We start from the raw sequence: 27215 nt of genomic DNA, 5'->3' as shown, positions 1-27215 counted from the left end.
TAGCCGGCGGGTTTAGGGGCCCTATCCACCATGCTCTCGCCAGCAGCTCACGGCGGCAACTGCTGCCTCCCCAACGCCGGGAAACCGCTTCCCCATACCCCTCGAGAGCGCGGAACCACCGCTCACTCCTTCCCGCCCACCCGGCAATAGCCTCAGCTACCAACGGCCGCCCTCGCCTCAGCAGCGCCGGGCCACGCCCCGGGGGCGGGGCGGAGCGGACCGCACCATCCTGACAGGGGTGCCCACGCCCCACACGCTGCTCCGTAGTTGCCGCCGGCAGCGTTTACCCCCCTCGCGCCCGGTTCGCGCCGCCCGGGCGGACCGTGACGCCACGCGCCCTCGCCACCAATCGGCGTGCGGTGGCCGCGCTCAAATCCTCGCAGGGCGGCAGCAGGCTGGGTGGCGGCGCCCGTAGGCCCTGAGAGGAGAGATCGACCCACTGGCCGCTGCCGTGAGGGGCCGTGGCTAGGCCCAGCGGAGAGATGATCGTGACGCCCAGCCGGTGCCCCGGCCGCCGCCCGGGAGAGCCGCCGTTCAGCTCGGTGCCCCTTAACAGCGTCCCCGCGGGCACGCTGACCCCGCTGAAGGAGCTCCTGAGGCGTCAGCGCGCCCTCGGGGTCGGCGCGGAGCCGGCGCACCGCGGGGAGGAGAGGCCGGAGGCTGTTAGCGGTCTCCAGTCCAAGCTTGTGGCGGGCGGCGCCAGCGACATCCTGGCCAGCACCGGGCCCCAGCGCTGGCTGAAGCGCCGGGCCTGCGAGCCGCCCGCCCGCGAGTCCCCAGCCAAAATCTTCCAGCAGATGAAGGCCAGGGCCCAGCGGCAGCAGTGGGACTGCGGCAGCGACTCCATCCTGACTCCTATCGCGCACCCCTCGGCCGCTCCGCCAAGGTTTCCGAAGCCTGTGACGGTAGAGGGTCGGCAGGGACCTGCCGAGGTGGCTGGGAGCTGTATCCGGCCGGAAAAAGGTTTGTTTCTCCGCGAAAAAATATTAATCCTCATTTTTAGGTCTCACATTTAACCTTTAGCTTGGTGTGGCTTCCTCTGTGTTGGGCTTCTGACTCTTCCAGGGTCTGGAAAAAGCAGCCAGTGTGCATTCATAGGTGTAAAAAAATATTGGTACAAGCTGTCTGCTGTTTTTAGTGGGGGGTTACTGAGTTGTCCAGATGGACATGGGTGACAAGTGGTGTCCCTCAGGGGTCCATACTGGGACCAGAGCCGTTCAATATCTTCATCAATGATATGGACAGTGGGCTTAAGAGCACCCTCTGCAAGTTTGCAGATGACTCCAAGGTGAGTGGTGTGGTTGATATGCCTGAAGGACAGGATGCCATCCAGACTGAGCGACCTGGACAGGCTCAAGAAGTGAGCCTGTGTGAACTTCATGATGTTCAACAAGGCCAAGTGCAAGGTCCTGTACTTGAGTCAGGGTAACCCGTGGTATCCATACAGGCTGGGGGATGAAGAGATGGGGGGCAGCCCTGAGGAGAAGGACTTGGGGGTGTTGGTGGATGAGAAGCTCAGCAAGAGCCAGCAATGTGCGCTGGCAGCCCAAAAACCCCCCGCAGCCTGGGCTGCATCCCCAGCAGCGTGGGCAGCAGGGTGAGGGGGGGGATTCTGCCCCTCTGCTCCACTCTGGGGAGACCCCCCTGCAGTGCTGCCTCCAGCTCTGGGGCACGAACAGCAGAAGGACACGGAGCTGTTGGAGCAGGGCCAGAGGAGGCCCCGGAGATTCTGGGAGGGCTGGAGCCCCTCTGCTGTGAGGACAGGCTGAGAGAGCTGGGGGGGTTCAGCCTGGAGAAGAGAAGGCTCCGCAGAGACCTTCCAGTCCCTAAAGGGGCTCCAGGAAAGCTGGGGAGGGACTCTGGATCAGGGAGTGGAACAATAGGGTGAGGGGGAACAGCCATGTTGCCCAGAGAGGTGGCAGATGCCTGTAAACATTCAAGGCCAGGTTGGATGGAGCTTTGAGCAACCTGGTCTAGTGGAAGATGTGCCTGCTTATTGCAGTGGGGTTGGAATTAGATGACCTTTAAAGGTCCCTTCCAAGCCAAACTATTCTACAATTATGTATTTTTTTATGAAAACTGAAAGCTCCTTTTCTTTCCTTTTTAACAACAGATTTATGAAAGGTTGCCATTGCATCATCACATCACAATTTGATAATGACTTTTGATTGAATATCAAAAGGAGTTAGTATTGGTGCTGCTTGTTAGACCTTACTGCTGTGAAACCCACCCAATTTGTAGGCACCTCCAAACTCCTGTTGCTCCCTGTGGGTTGGGTTATGTCCAGACACACATACACACACACCTGAGGGTGTTTCTCACACAGAGCTGAGGCAATGTAACCTCAGCTGACCCCCTGATGAAAAGGGAAATGTTGCGTTGCCCATCCATCTTGGGAAAGAAAAGAAAACATAGTGTTTTATAGTAGGGTTTAGTATCTTAGGAAGTATGTTCTTTGCTTCTTCTGCCTCTCACATGAAAATGGTTTTCTTCCCCATATTCAAAGGTTTTTTGTATTATTAATTTCCAGAAGTAGTTTGCACTCAGATTCCTAAGAAACAAACCGTGAAAGCACAAATCATACACCCTCTTGTACTGGAATCCCCTCAGAAGTTCTTCTTGCGTGTAAAGCAGAAACTGCAGCAGCAACAGCAAAAAGGTACTTGGTATTGCTCTTTAAAAACACTTCAGAAAAACTTCCTTGACTTCAGGGTTTCTGTTCTTGCTTATAATCTCTCGTGTGCTTTGGCAAAGTATCATTCTTCTTTCTTTGTAGTCTGCATGCAGCGGAAAATGGAGGAAGAAACCTGCAAATCTGCTTTTTCAAACCTGGAGAGGGCATTGGACTTGGTTTAACTCTGCTTTAGGGCTGTGGGCTTCTGACCTGGAAGCTTGACATCATTAGTCTGAGTGCATTATCTCCTCTGATGACAACAGCCATCTGCCTTTGGGCTCCTCATGGGTTAAGAGTTCTTTAGAGACCAGGTGTAACACTTTGCCCTTGGAATGTGAAACTTAGTGGAAAAACCCGAACATCTTATTTGCTGCCTTTCTGCACCCACACTCCCTTAGCTTTTAATACATAAGGAGAAAAGGTTCAGTTCTGTGAGAAATTCTCTTGTATTTGGTTTTTTCCACATTGCTACTTGATAGCAACCTTGTATATGCTTCTACTCTGTAATTCAGTTTTGAAAATGCAGATGAAGAAAATGATGCATGCCAAAGTCTTAGTAGTGTTCGCCTTCAAAACTGAGCTTCATTTACCTGAAAATTCAAACCCCAATGCTTGTAGCACCAGTGTGGCTACAAGTCCAGATTTTGAAGTCTGGAAAGATGGAAATATTTGAGATGTTGGGTTTTGGGAAAACAGATTATTTTTTTTGTTCTGCAGGGAGGATTCATTAAAGAAAAGATAGGAAGAATGGTAAACATATACTATTAGTAGATATGGTGTACGTTAGCTTGGTTTGGGGGGAAAGTGGGATATCTCTAAGTCTTTAACAGCGGGGGTGTTGATCTGGTGGTGAGGAAAAGCTAGTCTGAACAAATTCAGAGAGTGGCTTGCTGTTAACATTAACAATTGAAATAGGTGGTGCTTTCACAATTGTAATGCCAATCAGTACAACCTCTGCTTATTAGAAATGGAGCTAACTTTATGAATGTATTTGTATTAGTTCTCAAATATCACTAATTTCTTTGTGTGTGTTGTTGTTTTTTGTAATGGGCAGGTCCAACACCTTCACACCCAATCAAGCAGAACATTCTTCCTTCCACAGCTACAGAAAAGCCATTAGTCAAATCTGCTTTTGCTGAGCCACTCAGGAATGATCCTGCAGGGTGTGTGGCAACTGATAAGGATGATCAGGATGACTTCCTTGTGGAATTAATGGATGCTGATGATGAAATGTCTCAAAATACTGACTCTCTGATTTTATGCCCTGCCCCTTTTAAAAATGGGGATCAGTTAGAAGAAAGGTGGAGAAATGGAGAAGTAAAAGGTACTGAACTTCATCAAGATGGAAGAGAATTGCAGCCAAGCAACAAGCAAGCTGCTTATGGAGAAGAGGAGATACTGGAAACTAATTCTCAAAAGCCCTTGCAGTGCTTATGTAGTATTATGCTCTCTTCTCCCAAAGTCCACATTCCAAGGAAGCAAAAGCCAAAAGAAGGCTATAAGGTCCCTTTGGATAAACCTCGTACAGATCCAGTTGCTGACAAAGCAGACGAAGAGGTGGGAGAACTTACTTAATACTTTAGGGCAACTGATATATTCCTGTGGGCTGCTTGTCACTCTTAGTTGCAATTTTTTTCTTGTCAAAAGTAATGAGGACTCACAAGAGAATAAACTATTATTTTATTACATTGTATTTGTAAACGCTTCCCTTTCAAAAGGATTTCTTTTTTCCCTGTACTCCAAGATGGCAATGTTCAGGGGTTGGTTTGTTGTTTCTGTTGTGTTTTTGGTGGGTTTTTTTGTAGAAAAGAAGGCCTTTTGGTTTAGTATTCACAAGCCACAGTATGGGCTGAAAGAGCCTCCTATGTCATCTCTTTAATATGTTAGTTGCTGTGTGTTGGTATGATGGACCTGAAACAAATCACTGGCCACTCCAGCTCTTGGCTGCCTCTGCAAAGCCAAGAGAGATCTTTCCTAGCTGTTGGCCAGGTCTGGTTCTACAGTTACCTGAGCCTGTACAGCTGATGGGGAGGTGAAAGCCTTGGCTCTCCTACAGAATATCCAAGCTCCTGTTGAATGAAGTGGGACAAGAATCTTTCCCTAGGAGACTAGCCTGCAGATCTTATTTTCAATTTAATACGTGCTTGGCAGTATTTACAACATCCTGAATAAATCTGGAGGAAAGCAGCGTATTTTGAAGTGTGCCGTGTTTAGCCTAGGAAGCGGGTGGCAGCTTACCTTCCCGAGGGTTGTTTCTGTTGCTCCCTGGAGAAATCTGTGGGACAACAGTCCTCTCCAAGTTAAGCGAGTTAATTGTTTTGTTCTCCCTCACCATTGTCAAGCATGTTTGATATGTTTTCCTGTATTTAAAAAAGTTACCTTTATGCTTTGATTTAAATAAGGAATAGATATCCATTAATATTTAAGATTTGTAGGTCAGTAGAAGCAGCTGAAAGATGTGATGGGATGCTACCGATCTGAGCATCAGGCGGTGGCTGGCTGTACGTGTCGGGTGCCTTCACTCGGTCAGGGTTAGATCATTGGTAAGATCTTTAGTGAAATCAAGGCTGCTGGTCAAAAGGTGAACATCATTAAAGAAACGATCTGGAGTTTATCAACTGGAGCTGTGGGGAGAAATAGTGATAGTTTCAGATGTTAAAAAATCATTGCAGAGCAGCTTTTTTTCTAAAACAAAGTCATATATTTCACACACGGTTTTCCAAACTGCAACTGAAATGCAACTGGCTTGCTGGCTTTGTAATGCAAAACGGAGGTACCGCAGCTGTATATGTGTCATAGTTTGCAATATCAGGTTTCAGTTTCTGTCTAAACTTTCATTTCAATTGAAATTCAATTTCATTTCAATACTGTCTAAATTTTAGCAATAACATAGCTTATAAATACAATTTCATTTTTTTCATGGATAACTTTTTACTGAACAGTAACAGAGGACAAACGACAAAGTGCAAGAAGTATGGCATAGTGTTGGTATTTTTTTTTGTGAGGAGCTTTTTGGATCTGCTAGAGGTCTTGGCCAATGACATCATCTTCTGAGGGTCAACATTCATTACTCAAAAGTTTCTGTAATTTAAATTCCTATCTTCACTTGTGCATTAGATTCCAGCTTTATTGTGCTTCAGCAATTATATATATATAATGGTTGTTTTCAGTTTTTCTGGTCTGGAGGATGGTGCCTATATATCAGGTTATACAGGAGTTTATTTCTATTTTGCTAATGCCTTAGTGATGTTGCATAGCTTAGTCTAATTTAAAAATGACCTTTTTTTTTGTAACAGATAAACATCTGCCTAACCAGTTGGAGAATTAAAGTGATGGATGGTAACACTGCAATATTTGTTGAAGGAAAACGGAAGTAAGAAGTTGTTAGTAACTACCTAACACAGTTACTTACCTACTGAAAGCTCGGAACCTCCCTGACAGCAGCAGCACTGTGAAGGGAAGTAATTCAGCAGGCTTACTGAGAGATGGTGGAGACCACTCTGGAGTAATCCTGCAGAAAATAGACATTTGACCTGTATAATGGCACTGCTGTAACTTGCGTAGTGGTATCACTGCAATAATGAGCTGGATGGAGTCCTTTAGTCCATTTTGCTTCTGCAGCCTAATGTTCTGTGACTAACATTTGCAGTAGGTGACATGTTCATTTTGTCCCATCCAAGTATCAGACAAGGCCAGAACTGTTTCTCTTTCAAACTAAGAAAAGAAAAACCTAGCATGATTTGCCAGTGTCTGTCTCTCTCATAAAATATGGAACACTGCCGGTCTCATATGGAATATCAATATTCTAGTTTTAAATGCCTTCTTTTATGAAAACAATGTTTTATTTCTGTTATTCATGTTATCTGTCTCTTCTTAGAGATATGAAAGATCTGCCTTGGCGTAGTAATGCGATTGTGGAACGCATAGCACACAACCGAGTTAGAACAATATCTGGTAGTATCTACTTGCTGCAGGGAAATATAGATTCAGCTTCAATGAGAAAAGAGGGTAAGAAGATGATTCTTAATGTGACATTACAGACCAAGAAGGGCTTTAGATTTATGACTGAATATACTGCTGAAGCGAATGTTTTGCCTTATCCTGCTAATTGGGCTCAGTGTTGAGCAGGTTCATAAACTTCGTGGAAAAGAACATGAGCTGGAAAGCAGCAGGTGCAGTCTGATATTGCTAAGCTGCATCAGGATGGTAAGAACAGGGAAAGTTTATGCTCCTTGTTCCCAGTAAATTAGTGCTGTCTCCACATACTGATGTCTATAATTAATGACCCCTCTGTTGACTTTTCTATGAAGTACGCTGTTCTTTTAAACTGGGGAAGCCTGTCTCTCTCTAGTGTTTAAAGATGTAGTGAGCTTCGGAGGTCCTTACAAAACCATGATTGTACTGGATATTATTTCTGCCCTTTCTGATTCTAAGTATTTCTCAGCTAACGTTAAGGCTACCTTTGTTTCAAACAGGATTTCCCTACCGTTTCATCAAGAGATTTACATATGGGTTTTCCAAAAAGTGGAAGGAATATGTTGAGGAGTTTCTGGAGGAAAGAAGGTAATTTCTTCGGAGATTCTGTTTCATTGCCATGTTCTCTTGAGATTTTGCTTTTTAAGAATACTATACCAGCGGAGTATAAAAGCTTGTAGATGTGTGCACGAAGACTATGTTCCAAGCTGGTCACTGCTTTGGAAGGATACCCTTTTACCTTTCTTCATTACACTGCTTTGGTTTTGTTCCACTTCTTTGCATAGTCTGAAACACAAGCAAAGGGTGTCACTGATGTTGTTTACATAAGTTAATGTGTTGTTAAAGGACAACTTTTTCATAAGTTTATTACTTCTGTTCTTAAACTCCAAACCATTAGGAAAGAACGAAAACAAAATACTGATGAGGATGTAAATGAAGAGAGTGACCCAGTGGTGGGTACAAATGTGTTGAAAAATGTAGAAGACTCAGCAAGAAATGCAAAGAAGCCTGAAACCAGAAACACCACCTATGAAGTATTACCGAAGAATGATGAAAACAGCTGTGAGTATTTAATAATCCTTTTCTTTGAAAAAAAGTTGGGATTTTTGAGAGCTGTTTTCCCTAGCAAAAGATATCTAATATCTATCTGGTTTGTATCTTGTTAATTAGGCTGTATGGAAGAGGGAACAAACTAATTGGGTGAAGTTCTTTGCTTAGACTGCAAGGATCAAGAGCATTGACTTGTTCCTGTATTTCTGGTTTGCCGATCCCACCAGCTACAAGAAGTGCTCGGGGGCTGTCCTGAGGGCTAACCCTGGGAAAGGAGCAGGGGTCTGGCTTGATCTGTAGCAGTTGAAGGCAGTGACTCCAGAGCTGGCTATTCTGACAGCAAGCTTGACTTAATTTTAATCCAGCTGCTCTTTTGCTTAATGTACTCTCTTCTTAGTCCTTCTGGGATGCCCATGGGATTTAACACCTCCATCAAGGCTCCATCCTTGGGACTTCTCTCCTGCAATGCCCACCAGTGTTAGCTGGGTTAGTTTTAACTTGTGTCGAGTCCTTGAGCAGGTTTATTTTATGGCATCTTAACATTTTTGCCACGGTTGAGGCATAGAGTGTGATAACAACTGGGGATGGATGGAAAGGATCATGGAAAAATTTATTACATTGGCTTTGTTTCCAAAGGAAACGGTTGTGAAGCTATAACCTACTGACCCAACTGTTTTTTCTTGTAATGCAATCCCAGCTTTGTTAGGAATGCCAATAGCTTTTGCTTTTACCTTTTGACTTTTTAATATCTTGTCATAGGTTCCAACAGGGCTTTGGCCAAATGGCATTGTACTATTTGTTAATACTGTAATCAGATTTTCTTGCTAACACAATAAAAGCTGTTGGTTTTTTTCTCTTTCATTAGTTAGGATTTGTCCAGTGTGACAACTTCTGTTTATCATTCTACTTCCCTATATGAGTTTTACAGTATTTATAACCTTCTAAACAAAGTAAAAAATAAAAAGCTCACAACCGTAAATTTTCTAATTTGTGAAGATTACTTCAATCATGTTAAGGTATGCTTATTTCTAACCTGAACACATTTAAAAGAACAAGATAACGTTGTGGTAAGTTTTAGATTTTCCATGTAATCAGTGCAAATGAGCTGGTTTTAAGCACAATATTGCCCCTATGCTTGTGAAATCTGCAAAGCTGAATTTTCAGTACAATATTTGGGACAAAACTGTTTTGTGGTTTTTTTGCTTGTAGATGTAACCCCAAAGCGCAATTCCATATTGAATGACTCAAACAGAGTTTACACGCGTAGCGGCCGTCTTGTCAAACCACCATTAAGTTTCTGGTGCGGGCAACGTGAGGTTGTTGATCAGAAACTAAATGTTACTATAGAAGAAGGTGGAATAGACTATCTGAGCATGGTAAGATTCTTATGCATATTGCTACTTAAATGTATCTTACATACAGTGAATAAAGTCGGCGAGGTAGCTAACAGAAAGACTCTGGCTCCTAGTACCTGAGGAGGCAGGAAATCTTGAAGACACAATAAAAATATTTTAAAACAAACTTTAAAAAAAGTCTTAATCTCTGTATTATCAGATAACTGTTATTGTCTGTAAAATGGGGATAATGGGGAATTACTTATGGAAAAATAAGTGTTTTCTTGAAAGATAAACAGATCAAATAGGAAGTTGCACAAAGGTACTGGTTTGGGTACAGAGGCTTCCCAAGTGAAACGCTTTCTGTAGCATTGTAATGCTGAGTCCATGCCACAGTGTGTGATCGCACAAGGGAGGCCAGTGCTGCCGATGAGCTCTTGTCTCCATCACTGCTCTTCTCCCTTCTCCCCTTCCTCTGTGGCACTTCACATTCAGCAGGAGCCAGTATTTCCTCATTTCTTGTATCCTGATTTGTCCAGGCCACCCCAGCTCTGAGTGAGGTGTGCTGTTCTGATTTATTATGATGCCTTAAGCAACTCTGATAATACTCTGATAAGGAGTGAAGGAAAACAGCATTCTTTGTAGTTGTGAACTTTTTTTAACCTCTCTGAGATTAGTCAGTCTTATGGCATGGGGGATGTACTAATGTTAGTCATCAGCTGCAGCAGTGGAGATGGACCTACAGTTTACTGCCAGCTCAAGCAGTTCTAGGTGTTAAGGTTTGAACTTGTGTTTTAGAATATTTAAATTTAAAGGGAGCTTGGCTAAGTTGCTTTGGTTGCATGTATTTGTATAAACACCTGTGTTCATCAAATAGCATTTAGTAGATGCTGGTCAATGTAGGTGACTTCTAAATCTACCCGTTCTGTAAACATTTGGCTTTTTCAGAGCTGGCGTCGGTAGGCTTGATATGTAATCTCTTGCAGAAGTTTAGATTAAATTGTTTTATTTTGAAGATGTTTAGTAGTGAAAAATTCCAAAGACAGACCAGTTCCACTTCTAAGAAGAAAAAAAGAAAGGAAGTAATGAAGACAACAGAAGAAAGAGCAAAAATCCAAAGTAAAGGTAAAAAAATCTTTTTTCTTTTTTTTGAAGTTACTGACTAGAACCAGTAGAACTATGAGCTGGGTTTTGGAGCAGTACGGTGATGTCCTGATAATGTAAAGAAATTATTTCAGTCTCTTAATGGTCGATTGCTGCTTCTGTAAAGAATTGTCAGAATAGCTAGTTTTACAGCTCCAAATATAAACTATGTTTGTAAATCACTTCTTTATTTACAGAATGGGAATGTGCAGCTTTCTTTCCGGAAATGGAAACAAAAGGATTATGTTTTTTTTGAAGTTTCTGCTCCTATACTTTGGGTATCTCAACATGGCTATTACATGTGACTTGGGAAAGCCTGAAGAGAAGCAGAGTTCACCACTCCAGTGAACTGGTGGTCTGGCTTTACTTTTTAAGCTGGATGAATTCAAATAAATGAAATGCCTAGGTAGGCAAAAAAAGTGTATTAACAGAGTATTAAAAGTTTATTTTTAATAAAATTTGGGACACAATAGAACCCTGAAAACAACATAGAATAAAACGTAGAAGTTTCTTTTTTAAAGCTACTGTAATGCTTCCTGCAGAAAAGCTATTTGCAGCATGAGTAAAGTTTTTGGAGTGTTGGTGTTGGCTCAATCTCAGTCATGGCATTTCAGCAATGCTTTCTGTTTACCGTTTTATTCTCTATCTGCTCAGTACTTCCATGTTCCCTTTTTGTAACCTTGATAATCTTACTTCTTTTAGTCATTTGGAGGTAGTCTGTCATGGGAGTGAACTGGGCAGGAACAAGGATGCTCTGCTGCTGGCCGCGCTCCCTTGGAGCGGAGGGACGCTTGCTCACAATGAATTCAGTCCGTACAACTGGTTTTGTGCTGTGTCATCTTTGTAAGAGTTGTGTGTAAATGGATTTTCTCTGCTTCTTGACCGCTATGCAGAGGAGCAGCCTGCCTGCTGGGACATGCTGTCATGTCTGTATCATGCAGCCTCTTGTTCCTGACAAATTTAATCCCAAATACATAGGAGTGTGAGGGCAGAAGGCCTTTACTTGATCCTTCTGAGATACACATGTGGGAGAGGAGGTGTAGCCATCTTGGGAAGCTTCACTAGGTGCTGGTTTTACTCAGATCACGTTTGGTTAAGTTATGGGCATCCCTTAAGATCAAAATGAGTTTATAGTTGTCTGTTGGGTAAGTCTTTGGAAATGGGTTGCAGACAGCCTGTGCTACATGTCTTTTAAACGGGGAAGGGGCAGGCAGTGCAGAGTGTCATGAAACATTTCCTGGCATCACCAGTTTCTCTCGTAAGTGACATTTTGCTGTGCTTCTCAGGGAAGCGGTGTTTAACTTATTTTTGTATCCCAAGATGACCATTCAACAGAATATCTCCTTGTCCTGAAGAGTCAGTGTGGGGAGAGGGTTCTGCAGAAGGTGGGGAGCTGCAGCTGGCAGTGTGCTGCTTGTCTCTTCCTGCAGGCTCCAGCCTCTGTAACAGAAATGAGTTCACAGATCTTAACAAGCATGGGATGCATAGCACCCCGCAGCAGGCTGGTCTTTGCTTGTCAGAGAATGCAGTAATGACTGACATTATAATGTGTGATATTACACTGACATCCTCTCTTTCAGGGAAAAACCATGAAAAAGGAGTAAGTTCCAAGAAAGGAACCAAGTCTGCTGGAAGCAAGAAAGCCAGGCGCTTTGTTTCAGATAATGATGAAAGTGATCATGTGGTCAATAGCACAAAAACTAAACCACAGCTTTACGTTAGGTTGACTCCCTTAAATACTGATGTACTAAACAAAACCAACTATAACAGCAGAATCCCAGGAATGACAGAGGAAAAAAGAGGAAGAGAATATGGAGAATTCATTATGTATCAGCAGGCTCGCAAGTACTCTTTAAAGTCAGCCAAACAACTTCAAGACAAGCATTTAGCAGAAGAAACGTCAAGCAAAGATGAGGAAGAGGAATCCAGTGAAGACACCCCACTGTCTATCAAAAGGAAAAGTAAACCTTTCTCTGAAAAAGCAACTCAAAACTCTGAATCTTCCTTTAACTGTAAAGGTTCACAGGATGACGCAAACAAGGTATTGCGTGAACCAAGGACAGTAAAACACTCCACTACCTCCCATAATGTGCCTTTGAGGCAAAGTCTGCCCAGATCCAGTGACGGTTCTGAATTACTTGAGGGAAAAAAGTCTAGTAATTCCCATCCGCCTTATCAGGCAAGGATAACAAGGAGCAGAACCAACCCTCCAAGGTATTTGCTTGAATCTGACACTGAGTCTGAAACCAATGAAGAGGAATTTCAAGTAAAAGAAAAGAATACAAAAGTATCTGATAAAAACATAAATAGTAAAGGTTCTAATAATGCCAAGTCTTCAGCAGCAAAAGCAAGAAAACCTGAGAGGGAAAAGGTGCAGAAATCTCTAGAAATTTTTCCACGGACAACTGATGACTGGTCGGAAAAGGAATTACAGAAGCTCCACAGGCAAGTGGTTGCCCTTGTCTTCCCAGGGGAAAGAGTCCCTCAGCCATCGGGAGGCATGATATACTGGAGGATTCGGGTAGTCTGGATTTTTCAGATTCTGTCTCTTTCCTGTTATTTAAAGCTTTCCTTTAGGTTTTAATTCTGTGTTACAAAGTAAATTTTGTTAACAAATTAAAAAATAGTGAAATAAAGGCGACAGCTGAGTATTTTCTAAAGTAACTGTAGATGCATGAGCCTGCAGCAGCCCCTGCCACTGTCATCAGTGGAAAGTGGGAGAAACACAAATATTAAGCAAAATTTTGTGAATTTATGTGTTTTCAAAAACACATACTTAATCTTATTAGAAATTATAAACATTCGTAAAAGTAACACTGAAAAACATGGGTGGGTAAATTATATGGTAAAACTATTCATATTTATGGTTTAGACAGCAAGGCAGAGGTAGCATATTCTCTCCCCGATGGAATGAAGTGTTAAACCTGAGGTGTTTAGGTATTTAAGTTTTGTAAAGGGGAGATTAACTGCAAGAATGTTTAAATAATGCATTGTCCAGTTACTTAAACTACTGGGCAGTATTTAATATGTACATTAAGTAATAAAATGACCATGGCTGGTTTTGTTTCTTTTAGACTAGAAACCTGAAAAGGCACGAGCTCATGTCTTGGGGGGTAGAAGTGACCTGCTGCAAATAAAGAAGAAATTTATCTTGTAATGGAGCTGTTAGCTAAAAATTGTTCAAATAAATTTGCATGTTTTAAAGCATCTGGACAAGACACCAGAGACAAGATTGTCTGCGTCCAAGGCACAGTGTCCTTTCTCAGGAGGCAGCTGGTCTCTGCAGTATTCCGTAGGCTCTTTGGCATGACGAGAGTTGTGGCGTTGCTCTCTTGGCAGGGTTGTCGCTTCCTTCCCAAAGCACAAGAGCAGCTTCTGGGTGGAGGTCGCCATGGCGGTGGGCTCTCGCTCTGCTGAAGAATGCCATCAGAAGTATGTCGAAGAACAACAGTCAAAAAGTTCCAAAACATGTGTCAAGAAGAGCACCACTTCACTAAAAGCGGAACAGAAAGGTACTGACATCTTGGTTCTGGGTATTTGGTGTCTTTAAATAATTTTGAATTCAATATTTACTATGTAATGAGAGGTACAGAGATAAATACGTATCGGAGTCCAACAGTGAAGAAGGCCGTCTTCTGTAGCATGAAGGTTTGTTGCAGAGCTTGGAGGGTGTCATAAATGATTGAAACTACAAGAAGAGAAAGGATATTTTTAGAGTCTTCTAGTTTTTTGACCTGATGAGAAGACTTAAACTGGCCTTGCCACCTAAGGGAAAATAGCTATTTATATCTTAAGAGGCTGTTGGAGGCCTAGTAGATAACAAGCTCCGCGTAGAGCTGTCTATTCAAAAGGGATACAGGGTGCTTGGATGTGCTCAGGGCAGTGTGGAATGAGAACAGCAAAGTTACATCCTCTGGTGTCTGGTACTGATGTGCCTGTTGGTGTTTTCTGTCCAGTTCTGAATAAGTAATTCATCTTTACAGAAAGGAATTTATGTTTATAGCGAGTATGCCCTGAAGTGAAAGGCACAGGATGCTCAATCCAGTTATTTAACACAAGGAAGGTTACAATGACTTGGCAAGTGCTTAGGTGAGGAAAGCCAAAGATGGCTCTGCTGATGTCTCTTGGCGGCTAAAGCTGTGCGTCAGTCTCCACTTACTGAAAGCATTAAAATCACTTTTTCTGTCCAAATGAGGAGATTCAGCTTACAGCTACTGGACTTCACACGGGAATGCCTGGCTCCAGTTCTGTAGCCTCCGTGATGCAGAGCAGGTGATCTTGGGGGCTGCCCTGCCCTGAAAGTCAGGCAACGCTGATTTTTGTGCAGACTTGGAAAAGCAGCAGGCTGAGAGTTCAGGCACAGAACAGCACACTTCATTTTTACTTGAATGTTTCTTTGAAATGTTTGTTGCAGTTACAGAATTTGTGTGAGAATCTGCTGGGTATCAGTTTTGTAAGGAATTTTATTCAGCTTTGATAGTGGTGGCATTATTCTCAAGCATTTTCAAGCGTAGCTAGGAACCATCTTATTTTGCCTGTTATCATGGTATCAAAATTCCCTGCACTTCTGTGATTACGCAAGCTCTTTCTAATGTTACTGTTCATTTCTCCCCTGATGATATCCTACAGAGAATTTTTTCCTGTTTCACCCTGACATTATCAGGCTGCAGACTCCTCTATCAAGAAGAGACAGCTGTTCTGGTTATTGAGCGTTCGTAAAGGGTCAGTCTGCCACAGTGTTTTCAGATGCTTTGCTTTGAGGAAAACCATGTTTGGGACCTCTCGGATTCACCTGGGCCTTTCAGTGCTAAGACACTCTAAAATGACTGTAGCAAAGCAAAGGACTAAATCCACTCCTGTGTGGTACTTGGCAAGGATCTTCCTTGGCAGTTAGGAGCTGTTCGTTGGCCTTCTCTCAGAAGGCGAGTGCATCCTGTTAACGATGAATCTTAGCACAGACACAAAACTACTTGGTTCTTCTGACAATCTGTGAGCTGTGGATTCATTTTCTTCTTCACTTGACTGACTGCATAAGCAGCTATTTTAGTTTTTGTCTGAAGGTGAGGATATTGGGAACGTGTTCTTCTAAACTTGCCCCAAAAGTCACTTGTAAGGGAAAGCAGAGGATAGGAATGCAGACACCAGTGGAAGTGGCAAAGCCCTTTCTTTCCTTTAAGTAGGTTTAATGGCTCATCGTTTAGGTGTGGTAATTGGGTTAAGGTTAGCATGTACAATTGTATCCTTTGCAAAAGTCTCAGATGAGCATTCCATAAATATCGTGTCAAGGATGCTAAATGAGTCTCTGTGCAGCACAGCCTTTGTTTGAGCACTTTATGCCTCTTGACATGGGCGATATATCTTAGTGTCTTTTGTCTACGAAATGCAGATGCAGGGATAACTACGTTAAAATCGTAATAAAATGGCTGATGTGTGTACGACACTTGCAATGGCTATGTAAGGCTCTACAGTAAGCTTCCGATCAAGGTGTAGTAGTGCAATTTGTTTTCAAAGCCTAAATTGCATAAGAAGTCAAAGAATCACAAAGAAGCTATAAGACACTTCTGCAAAAGAGAGACTGGACTCTGTATTGCTAGCATTGATTGCAGTCAGCAAATTTTAAAACCATGCTACATAATATTAATTGTTCTAAGACATCAGTTTTGATTCATGCAGATAAGAAAGAGCCAGTTGCGATAACTGCCAAAGTGGGAACCTTAAAAAGAAAGCAGCAGATGAGAGATTTCCTGGACCATTTGCCGAAGGACAACCACGACGACATTTTCACTGCAACCCCCTTTCAGAACAGAAGAGTAAAGGTAAATCTGGGCAAACAGTGTATATCTGCACACGCTTTTCTGCTTAGTATGTCAAGGGTGTGTTACAAGTCCACTGGTTCAGTTCCATCAATAAAACCTTGTGGAAGTAGGGGAAGATGCTTATTTTCCTTGATTTGGACTGCTGGCAGTGAGCATGCATGGAGTGTGGCTTCTGCAGATGAGGATTGCCACTGAACAGATGTGTAAAACCTATCTCTGGTGGGGTGTCCTTTCCGCCTCTGCAGGCGGAACTTGTGATGCTGTGAAGCATTAGTTGTGCAGTGATATTGCTGTCCTGGGGCTGCCCCTTGGATCCTTGTGCTATGGAACTGCTTATTTTCTGAAGTCTCTCCTCTCAGCACATCTCACATTTAAACCCGCTTCTCTCTGGATGCTGTTCAGGGGTGGGTGTCTCTGGGAGTTGTGGTGTTCTCTCACCCTGGCCCTTGTCCGTCCTTTACTTGCTCTCCGATTGGGCTGAGGAGCTGCCCCCTTCCCCTGTTTGGGCTGGTTTCAGCTAGAGGAGTGCCCTCCCCGGGCAGCCACAGACAGGCAGCAGATGCAGCAGTGGAGCGGAGAGCATTACACTTCCCTGATAGACTATTTAGTTAGTTAAGACTCTTTTTGTATTTAAAGAGAAAGCCACTCATTTATCAAGAGAATAATTTATTTTTTCCCTGTAGACAATTTTTGAAGTATATTTCACAATGCATCTTTCTTTTTGCTGTTTTCTGACCAAACCAGCACTGCCTGTTAAAACCAGCACCTCAGTTCCAGCAGGGACTCCAAAGGGCATCTAGATGTCTCTTGATACGTTTGTTCTTCTGTGAGTTTTCTTTGTGGCAACAGTGTGTTTCTTACTTTGGCAGTGTCCAGAGTGGGGTAGGGCCATGGGTTGCTGTTGAAGCAGCAGTAACTTCATTGCTTTCTATAAACTGCGGTGTGTTACGGAGAAATCGCCATGACTAGTGTGAATGGGTGACCTGTTAAAGAATCGGTGTCCATGGCCAAGACACCCTGTTTTTGCAGAGGGATGCTCCAGGAGACTCTTCCTTTAGTAGAATACAGTTTCAGCCAGTGATTCAATATGATTCTCTTTTTCTTTTTTCTTCTAAATTCCTTTTGCCTAGCTTGTGCTGTGCAAAAGCAACTAACCTCCTTCTGTTGTGTATGGTGAGAGGTATACCTCCGGAGATAAATCCTGTGTATTTCAGAGTCATGAGCTGATTTGCCTTCCATGATTGAGTCCAGCCCTCCCTTGAACCTGTGCAGACTCTTCACATCTGCAACTTCTTGTGCTGAGTTCCAGAGCTGAATTGTTTGCTCTGTGAAGCAGTGTGATCTTTTATTTGATCTGAACTTACTTCTGCTGACTTTGTTCTTCTCTCCTCATAGGGAAGAGACGGGGAACAACTGTCTGGTCCCTGTTCACCCCTGATACTAGTTATAGCTCACCCACCCCAGGACCCGCTGTGCTTTTGATCATCTGTGTTTGTCCTCTCTGAACCTTTCCAGTTCTCCTCTCCCTTCAAGATGGAAGGACTAGTCCACTGAGTAATCCCGAAATCCTCCTCCTAAGTCGTAATCATAGAATCATAGAATCGCTGAGGTTGGAAGGGACCTTTAAGATCATCGAGTCCAACCTTTAACCTACCCTGACAAAAGCCACTTCTAAACCATGTCCTTAAGTGCCCCATCTACCCTTTTTTTAAACACCTCCAGGGATGGTGAATCCACCGCCTCCCTGGGCAGCCAATTCCAATGTTTAATAACCCTTTCAGTGAAAAAATGTTTCCTAATATCCAATCTAAACCTCCCCTGATGTAACTTGAACGCGTTCCTCTCATCCTATCACTTGTCACCAGGGAGAAGAGGTCAGCCCCCATCTCTCTACAACCCCCTTTCAGGTAGTTGTAGAGGGTGATAAGGTCTCCCCTCAGCCTCCTCTTCTCCAGGCTAAACAACCCCAGCTCCCTCAGTCGTTCTTCGTAAGGTTTGTAATGGTCAGCTTTGAGCTTGCAATTTTAATCAGAAATGATTTTTTGAATCATTTGGCTGTAGTAGCAGGTTCAGAGTTGTGAAGAGGCTGTGTCCTGTCACCACTCTGAGACAGACCTGTGAGAAGCCTTTTCATCAGACTTGTTAAAAAGGACAGGTCATTGATTGCTCTGATGTGGCTTTGTAGTTGCCAATGTTCCGGGGAAGCCTGGATGATGATGATGACTTTGCACTTACGGACAACCCCATCACGCCTTCCTCTGCTGTCTTCCCTATGGCAAAAACCCCTCAGTGTGAGCATATCAGCCCTGGTATGCTGGTGCCCATCAACAGGTAGGAGCTCCTGCTGCTGTCCCTCTACTAACCTTTGCCTCTCTCTTTTTCCCCAAGATTGTTTTTTGTCTTCTGAGAAAGATCACTGATGGAACTGGGACAACCAGTTCACCTCCAGACTCAGAGCATGCATCCTGCAGTGCTTGAGCGATGTGTTTAGAGAAAGCTCTTTCCATCAACAGCATGTGTGGTTTGAGCTACTCGACTAAGCGTGGGCAACAAAAACAATGGCAATAGCAGGTCCTTTTACTCTTGGAGTGGGCTGTGATTTGGGCTTCAGCCTCAGCAGAGGTTTCTCGGCTCATTTTGAGCCTTAAACCTGTTAATGAAATTGCTTCAGGCTTTACTTGAAACAAACTGGAATCACCTTGAAGCTTGCCGAGTAACTGGCATTTTATCTAAAGGACAAGAAACAAACATCATCTGTGAAGGTGATGAAGCTTTGTCTGATATTTGCATTAGGAGATCTAGCATGTGATCTACTTAACCACTTCTGTGGTGTTATACTCCCAGAGCTGCTGGTATATTTAATTGACCAACTGTTTTTAATGAACATGCTGATTTTCTTTCTGAATGAGAGCTGTATGTATGATGCCTTTAACCATATCCAGCGGATTCTGTAGGCGGCACAGTAGTGATGCTAATGTGCTCGATCACACCTGCAGGAATGATTATGACAGGCATGTGTTCCGGATGCAGAAGAATGCACAGGGCAGCAGAGGCACCTGGGACAAGGTCAAGAAGAAGTCGGTAATGCTGGTTTCCTTCAATGTTGCCTAGTTCCACCTTAATGATGCAGAGCTTTGCAAAGCAGCAGCAAAAGAATCCCAGGATCACAGACCAGTTTTGTATATTCAAGACACAAAACAGGAGCACTCCCCTTCTTCCTCTTAGACTTCTACGTTTTTTTATCTATTTCTCTTGGAGAAAGGTTCTGTTTGTTAGAAAAGAGCTATTTATCATCAGGATTGAACACGCTGCTTTTTTTAGGATTTGTAACTGCTTTTCAATTCTGTGATCTCTAGGTACATTAAGTTCCTGCTATATTCTTCAGTTCAGTGGGAAAGGAAACAATGCTTCTCACCTTCTGTCAGATTGTCCCTGAATTCATGTATTTATTTCTTCAGTATCCTAGATTCTGTAATTCTTCAGGCTTTTCCATGAAAAGCTGAGATCCCAGAGGCAGAAAAATGGCTTGTGCCTCCAGTTCAGTGAAAGCATGTGTGGTAGTTGGACAGTTTGAATTTATATAAGGATGTAGCGTAGTGATAGGGCAACTTAACTCCAGAGCGGGAGGGAGGCTATGCCGTTCCCCCAGCTGTTCTGAGGCTCCTGTGCTGGTGCTGTAGCAGCTGTCTGAGCAGAGCCTTTTTCTCCTCTTCATCAGGCTGGAGGTGTGCTTGCTACACCAGCTTCACGCAGAACTGACTTCACTTCCAGTAACAGTAAGTATTCTTTGTTTCTCCTTCTTCATTTCAGGCTCCTTCACTTATTTTCATGTTGCCACTGGCTTGTTGGGGGGCCACAGTCTGGGCATTTAATAATTTTTCCACAGTTGTTTCTCATAAGAGCCTTTGTTTTTTGGACTTTCTGTAACTGCTTGTCCAGCTCAGGCATGTGCTAATAATCCCCCTGTTTTCTTATTGCAGAAGTGAAGCAGAAGTCTGTTGTAGAGAAGCTCTTTGTGGATGAGGCAGCAGATTCATCAGATGAAGAACAGGACCATTCCTATTTTTCTGTATAATGAACTCTGTGGATTTTATTAATTCAACACTTACATGTCTCTTGTGTGAAGCACAGGGCTTTGGCTACCCCCGTGAGGGTCCTATGGTGTTAAGAGTTTGGTTTGGAAAGCTTGACCTGCCGTGTTTTTTATGTGTTTTAACACTGTTCTCTTGCTGTCTCTGCAGCAATGTTTGTCATTTTCCATGTGTACAAAGTGGCACTTTCTTGCCCAGCCTCCTCTTCCCATGGCCCTGTTTCTCCTGGGGGAGGGAGAAATGTACTCGGATACCAATTATGGGCAAGTTTTGGTTCGTTTTAAGATAAGATACTTTATCTTTTTGGCTGTACAATAAACTTATAATGGTACACTCTGTAACTAAAGTGTAATTGCTTTTTAATTTCCTCTACTGAGAGTTTGAATTTTTACATTTCCTTAATGTAATAAAAAAGGACAAGCTTATTTTACTCATGTATGAATCAGATTCTTTAGGGAGGAGAAGGAGGCTTGACGAGCAATCCATCAGCCTTGGTTCAGCTACCTGGGCCTGTATGTTTTCATCCTCTCTCTTGTTTTTAGATAGACATGGATGGTGACCCCAGCCTGGTGCTGGTCTGTGCCGTGTCAGCAAGGTTATTTATCTCTGCTCCTGTCCCTTGCTCCTGTACAGGCTCCTTCATGAAGGCGCTCCAGAAAGGGCTGGGAAAGAATAAAAATACAAAGTTCTCTTTCTGAGGAGCCACGGGGCGGCAGCAGCGAGCTGCGGGCTGGAGGGAGGCGGCAGCCGGAGGGAAGGGGGAAGCGATGGCCGCAGCGCTGGAGATAGATAGGGAGATGGCAGCTGTGAGGCCACCTACGGGCAAGGGAACGCACTGGCTGCCCTGGGCCCCTCCATCTCTACTTCAAACCTAGCGCGCCCTTCAGCGTTTGGGCAAGAAGCATAAGGAACACCGGCAGTTCACTCTTTTCCTAGGAAACAAGGGTACCAATCTTGCAGTAACTGCAGCTAGACACCTTCCCCTCTGTCACCGCCTTTCTGCTTAAGCCAGAAAGCTGTACTTTGTCAAAACACTTCAGCCATTATTCTAATTTCTAAAGGCATTTTGGAATGACCATACCCAGCCTTCGCTGTAGGCATTCACCCCAACAGCCGTGGAGGCATGGGTCTGTGTGGCACAGCAGGCAAGTGTGGGATCCTGCTGGAGGCAGAGGCGGGGGGGAGTGCTCAGCAGAGCCAGAAGTGGGCTGTAGCATACCAAAAGCCCTGATGTTTCCGCAAGATTTATTTACATATTTTACAGTGAATCAAAACTCAGTAAAGTGCAGTTAAAAGAAAAGAGCCTGGGAGTGCAGAAACCAAGCTTCGCTCCCCTCAGCTCTTGGCAGCTGCGTTGCTTCTCCCCTTCACGCAGAGGTCCTGGGGCAGCAGCTGTGCGTCAAACCCATAGTGGAGGTAGCGGTAGATCTCCTCTGCCTTCTGCCGGCTGACCTGGGCGCCCACAGCAATGTCCAGCGGGGAGCTGGAAGAGACCACAGCAGGAGGGCACCTCACCTACAGCCTTTTGGAGTCCAGTAGACAATATTGGGACAAAAGGGGAAAGCACCAGTGGGCAAGAAACATCCCATGTGAAGAGAGGAACAGAAATGCTATGAGCTGCTGGCAGTCACCTCTCTGTGAGGCTGTGAGCACGCCAGCCTAAGCAAGCTTAAGAGCACTGCAGAGAAAAGGGAATGGCATGAAAGGGGAGAGGAAAAGGTACAGCAGCAGGGGGGATGGTGGAAGCAGAGCCCACGTCATGGCCCTGGTCCGCTCAGCTGGAAGAGCCTGAGAACAGCATAAAGAGCAGGGCAGGACTGGGGCGGAGACAGGAAAGCTCCTGGGGAGCTCCGACAGTAACAGAAAGGTGCAGAAAGGATGTCTGAGCAACTACCTGAGCGGGAGGTTGCGGATGAGACAGAGGAGCGAAAGGAAAGTCAGGCCTCAAAGCACTTGCTGTTACCTGTTGACCATCTTCTTCACGGAGTCAAAGTGATGGCACATGTTGAGAGCTGCCAGATAGCTCAGATTAGGAATACTCAGGTAGAAGTTGAGCATTTCCCGTTTGTGACCCTCCAGCTCCGTTGGCACGCGAATGGCAGCGTCTTTTCTTTGCTCCACCAAAGCCAGGTCTTTCAGCAAACCAGCAGTTTCCTCTTGGCAAGAGCTAAAAAGAATTCGGACCCCAGCCTGGACCAAGGCCGAGAGCACACCATCATAGTACTGCGTCCTCTGGAAAAAGCGTGTCGTTTCTCCTGCAGAGTGAGAATCTCAGTGAGATTTTACTTTAAGAAGTGCTAGATGACTGCAAAAAAATCTCATTAATTGTTTGCAAAGCCAAACTCCTCAAAGATCCCCGGCTTTGAGAACTCACAAACAAAAACAAGATGAGCGAAACCATCTCACGGAAAGGAGGCAGCAGGGGTCATGGGAGCAGGATTTACTTGGTTATTTGAGAGGTAGACTTTAGGAATTTACACTGAAAATGCAAATTAAACATCATTAGGAGAGAGGATTGGGAGGAACACATGGTTAAGTGATGAACAACAGGACAGATGATAGAAATAAGAAGAGGTTTTGTAAAGCTACAAAAGTAAGAATGCACTCAAACTGTGTCAAACAAGAAACAAGCAGCACTCTGGAAACAGCGTCATGAGAAAAACTGGACAAAACACTGAAAACAAATGTCACCTTCAGCAACGAGGTAAAAAGGCAGCTCAAACGCAATCCACTTATCTACAGCTCCCGCTGAGAAACATCATCTTTGGTGACCAATTCTATCATTGTTTCCATATCCAAACCATCAATAAATTAGATTTACGTCACAAAAACAAAGCTGCATCCACCACAATTTGATTTCAATAGTGAAGGTTTATATCCCAGAACATCTGTAATTTCATTGGAGCTGGGAGCTCCAGCTCCATTTGCTGTGAAGCAGGTGCAAGCAAGACCTCTCCATTATTTTCTAGGTGGCACTGAGAATAGACAGCATTAGTAAAGTCATTTGATTGCGTAATTTGGATCTTGGGATCAAAACAAATGGCTTGTCCAAACTATATAATATAAAGAAATAGTCCTGAATTTTCCACAAATGGTTAATCAGTTCAGGAGGTGACTTTGAGACTGCTCTGTTCTGTGCTTTGTGACACAAGGCAATAGCTCAAACATGGGTTTCCCAAAGTAGCTCCTTGTCGGAGCTCTCTCTTTGTCTTTTTCTAAAAACTGATTTAATGCAGCTAATTCTCTTTCACTTGTCCCAGCAGCAGCCATTACCGGTTTGGTCTCTACACTCTGGAGGTGGACTCAGCAGGTGGGATGGTGTGCACAGGAGCTACCAGTCTCACTGGCGCTAACCCCTGAGAGGTTTCCCATAGTTTGACAGACACCACTCGTTACATCACTGCTAAAAAAAATACTTGAGTCCACTATTATTCTAGTGCTCAGCACAGATAAGGTTGTGCTTGTTCCTTTATTGTACTATTCTCACCTTGTTGAAATCTGTCTTGAAGTTGGGGGGTTTCTGCACATATTAATATGGTCAGTTATAAATGTTTGAGTTAATAATTACTAAAGCAGGGAAAAGCAAGTTAAGGAATGAATCCCTCTGGATCCAGTTGTATATTTCTGCCTATATTAAATGGCTCTCAAAAGCAAAACAAATTTTAATGCTCAGCTGATGACCTTATTAACGTAAGATTCCTACAGAGACTAGAATACAGGTTTTCAATCTACTTTCCATCCCATATTATACACAAAGCTGGTGTGGCCAGTGGAAGCCTTGAGCAGACCAGTGCGTCCCCATGCCACCCCCGCCTGGGAACACCTACCTGATTTAATCCTGTCCTTCTCCACAATCACACATATTCTCTCAAACATGCTCTGCAGGCGCTGGAGCCGCTGGGTGACTTTATTCCTGTTCACAGAGTTCAGCAATTCTGACAGAAATTTCCTTTCCACGGCCATGCGGTTGCTGACGATGTAATCGCTGCTGCTCAGCGAGCAAACCTGCACCTTCACCCCATGAACGGCCTTCAAGGCAGAAATCACCTCTGCACCAGAGGAGATCTCCCGGCTGTCAACCAGAATAACGAGTGGAGAGTTTTTCTCCGGAGGGTTGCGTGGAAACAGAGCTGTAGCTGGAGAGGGGTTTGTGGCAGCCGAGTGAGGTGGAACTGAAGTGTTCCTGCAGGTGTTCTTCAAAGAACTTTCCACCTGTAAATGATGACAATCACATAGTATTTCTAAGAGATCAGAGAAGCATAAGACCAAAGAAAACCATGCCAATAAAAAAGATGATTTCCAAATACTGATGCTTAACAGATACGCTTTGTTCCACTTTTATTTTTCCAAAAATCCAATTAATAAAGTCTTTAAAAAAAGGTATTTTTTTGATATTGCAAAACACAAACACTTTCAGACTAACACTTTAATTCCCTATAAACAATCTCCCAAATTGGCTGATCTAATTATTTAGCACCTTGAATGACAAAAGCATGCAGCCTTCAGTAACAAGTTCAACAAAAACTGAATACTGTAAATGTTACAAGTCAGGCAGAAAAGTGTAAAAGATCAGGAATCCAACCTCGGACTATGAAGGGTTTTAATTTAGGAGAGTGAACAAATACTTTATAACTACAAATGCCAAATAATTAGTGGACACTCTCTACTATTTGAAATAGATCCATATTCCTCCATGGTTGTCAGACTCAAGACAGTATCTAATCCACAAGTTTTATTTATTGACTGCTAAGATACTCTCCAAGTGACCCTGCGAGTACAGAAGCTTCCTATATAGAAGAGAAGGGAGCCGATGTAAAGCAGTACCCGCAGACCCTGCTCCTTTGTCACCAGGAGCACCCTCATCCTTGCTGCGGTATCGCTGACGGCCCTCAAAACAAGAGGCTCCCACCACCTGGGCTTCTCTAGCAAAACATGAGACGAGAGGAAGGTCCTGTTTTGAATTAACACCAACCTCAGTGGGAGCCTGGAGACCCTCCTTCCCCGAATCAGAGCTAGCGACAGCTGGTGGAAAGCATGTGCTCCTGATTTGATAGTCTGTGTGAAAATCCAGCAGTTCAGATACTGAAGCTTTCAAGCCGAGAAGCATCTCACTCTTAGTCTCCACAGACTGACAAACACTGGTTTCCCCAGCAGTTTTTGTGTGCTGCGCAGAGGAGACTGAAGGCAATGACTTGGGTAACTCAGCATTTTCCTGTTCTGCCCTGGAACAGTCTGTTTTCATGGGCTTCTCATTGCTGACACTTGTTTCTTCCCCACTGGAATCACTGAGAACAATAATTCGTGATGGTTTCCTCTTTTGCATGGGGACAGAGTAGTTCTCTTCCACCCTGGCCTGGTTTAATTTTTTTCTGCGGCGAGTGAGGTATTGTTTTTTTCCACTAACAAAACTCTCATTATTTAGGAGATCAAAATTCACGCACATTTCCTCCTCACTAGATTCACTTTTTTTGCAAGTTTCCTCTTCCTCCTCTCCAACACAGAAACTGTCTTCTGCGTAAGTCTGGTCTTGCTCAGGAATCTGTGAGGGGAGAAACAAAACAAACCCAGTAAGTTTTGAAACACTGTAATGATCTTGCTCCTCCTCTCCATAAAGGCACTTGGCTTATCCAGTGCATCCTATGCCAGGGTACTGTGGGGCCCAGGAGCTCCTCACACCTCTCAGACCTCCCCTGCTGAACGTGCTTGGCAGTTCTGGAGCTACTTCCACGGCAGGCCTGACACGCTCCCAGCTGTGCCTGCAGCGAGCATACACGCAGATCTCGGTCAGGCCCCTGATGCGTCACCAGAAAGCTTTTAATGGGAATATTAATTGTATCACAGGAGAAGTGAGACTCGCCCACTAATACTGCTCAAACAGACGGGAATCTCCTTTGTGTGTCTCTGCACAGGGGGAAGGACTCTGAACCGCCACGCTTGCATACTCGGGACAAGCTGTGGTTTTGCCTGAAGACAGGCAGATTCCACACCTCGTACGGCAGGTGACACACAGTCAGAATTTCTCAAGGACAGCAGTCATTTTGTTTCATACCTGCGAGAAAATTTCCATGGTGTTGAATTCACGGTGAACCATTTTGTATCTATTGCCAAGAGCTGGACTACGCACAGATTTGAGGTAAACTCCTTTCATCTCACAGTCTAAATTAAAACAAGAGAAAAGAGAATATGGTATTAACAAGCATATAACTTTTAATTCATTATTGTTACATTGTGTTTTCCATATTAAGAAATTCCTTTATAGTCACATAAAACAAAAATTTGAAGTTCTCCAGACATCTCAGAAAATCCCAAAGCAAAGGAGCAGGTGTACCCAGCTTGCTGTCATGGAGGCTGCTATGTGGAAGGTTTTGTCTGTAGGCAGAGGTCCGGATACCCGCAGCAGGGAGAAGGGCAATGCTAACCACAGCAAACCCAAACCACTCAGTTTTCCGTGTTGCAAAAGTCTCTCCCAAAGCAGACGTAACTGATTTCAGAGGCTGGATGAGAATGGGGTGGTTTTATTGAAGCCCACACAGGATCTTACAGGGAAGAACTCACAATTTCAGTGGAGGAGAAAAATCCTCAACAATATCTGGGAATCTTAAATTGTAGTAAGACGATTGCCTCATGCACATATCCCAGGGAAAGACCAGGTTCATAAGCACAGGGGTAAATAAACCATCTTGGCCAAAAGCAGCACTACCTTCTCAGCTCTGTCAGCGTCAACACTGTAATTTTATCTTTAACATTCAAATTGTTATTTCATGTCATATTTTAAGTCTCTCTATAACAGAAGGATTCAGAAATTTCTAAGTGAAATAGAAAATTGCATTTCTGTTCAATCATAATGGTGTAAGAGGGGGAGGTTGACTCAGCGAGAGGCCATCTCCTGCCCCTGCAACCCTCAAAGAACTGGCTCCAGCCCGCCCAAAGCTATGGCATGGCAGAGGCTCCAGTGAGGAACTTACTACATAAAAAAACCATGCTAATTAAACCAGATAATGGATTTACCCCAGCTGAGGAGGTTACTGCTTCGCAGCTGACACATGCTGACATACCAGCTGACCGAATGGCCATGCCTCTTGTACACCATTTGCTAAGCAACACCCCTTATCTTAAAACCACAAACAACTCC

General features: G+C 44.0%; 2 protein-coding genes across 6 annotated transcripts in view; one reads left to right on the top strand and one right to left on the bottom strand.

Annotated features, from left to right (window-relative positions):
- Nucleotides 1-299: 299 nt before the first annotated feature.
- Nucleotides 300-20400, top strand: MIS18BP1 (MIS18 binding protein 1). Of its 5 annotated transcripts, XM_054198453.1 has the most exons (16): nt 300-963; nt 2531-2659; nt 3729-4231; nt 5971-6047; nt 6552-6682; nt 7150-7237; nt 7548-7711; nt 8909-9075; nt 10050-10158; nt 11757-12621; nt 13516-13688; nt 15850-15992; nt 18178-18323; nt 18989-19073; nt 19711-19768; nt 19973-20400. In XM_054198453.1, the coding sequence occupies exons 1-16, from the start codon at nt 483-485 to the stop codon at nt 20065-20067; spliced, it is 3414 nt and encodes a 1137-aa protein (XP_054054428.1). In that variant the 5' UTR covers nt 300-482; the 3' UTR covers nt 20068-20400. The 5 variants fall into 5 exon arrangements, 1 of the variants encoding a protein (XP_054054428.1); XR_008465920.1 differs by lacking the exons at nt 18178-18323; nt 18989-19073; nt 19711-19768 and having other exon boundaries at nt 11757-12697; nt 19973-20095; XR_008465918.1 differs by having other exon boundaries at nt 11757-12697; nt 15850-19768; nt 19973-20062.
- A 198-nt stretch (nt 20401-20598) lies between these two features.
- The window catches only part of FANCM (FA complementation group M), a 72103-nt gene continuing 65486 nt past the window's right edge, over nt 20599-27215 (bottom strand). Inside the window, exons 19-23 of the mRNA XM_054198447.1 lie at nt 26133-26239; nt 25056-25622; nt 23911-24295; nt 22047-22338; nt 20599-21566 (exon numbers count right to left, since the gene is read on the bottom strand). Of these exons, the coding sequence (XP_054054422.1) occupies nt 21419-21566; nt 22047-22338; nt 23911-24295; nt 25056-25622; nt 26133-26239 (1499 nt within the window). The 3' untranslated portion in view covers nt 20599-21418. The remainder of the gene's footprint in view (nt 21567-22046; nt 22339-23910; nt 24296-25055; nt 25623-26132; nt 26240-27215) is intronic.

The sequence above is a fragment of the Rissa tridactyla genome, chromosome 4, assembly GCF_028500815.1.
Source record: "Rissa tridactyla isolate bRisTri1 chromosome 4, bRisTri1.patW.cur.20221130, whole genome shotgun sequence".
Taxonomy (NCBI): Eukaryota; Metazoa; Chordata; class Aves; order Charadriiformes; family Laridae; genus Rissa; species Rissa tridactyla.
The sequence above is the reverse complement of the archived record's forward strand: the minus strand, read 5'-3'. Positions and strand labels throughout refer to the sequence as shown.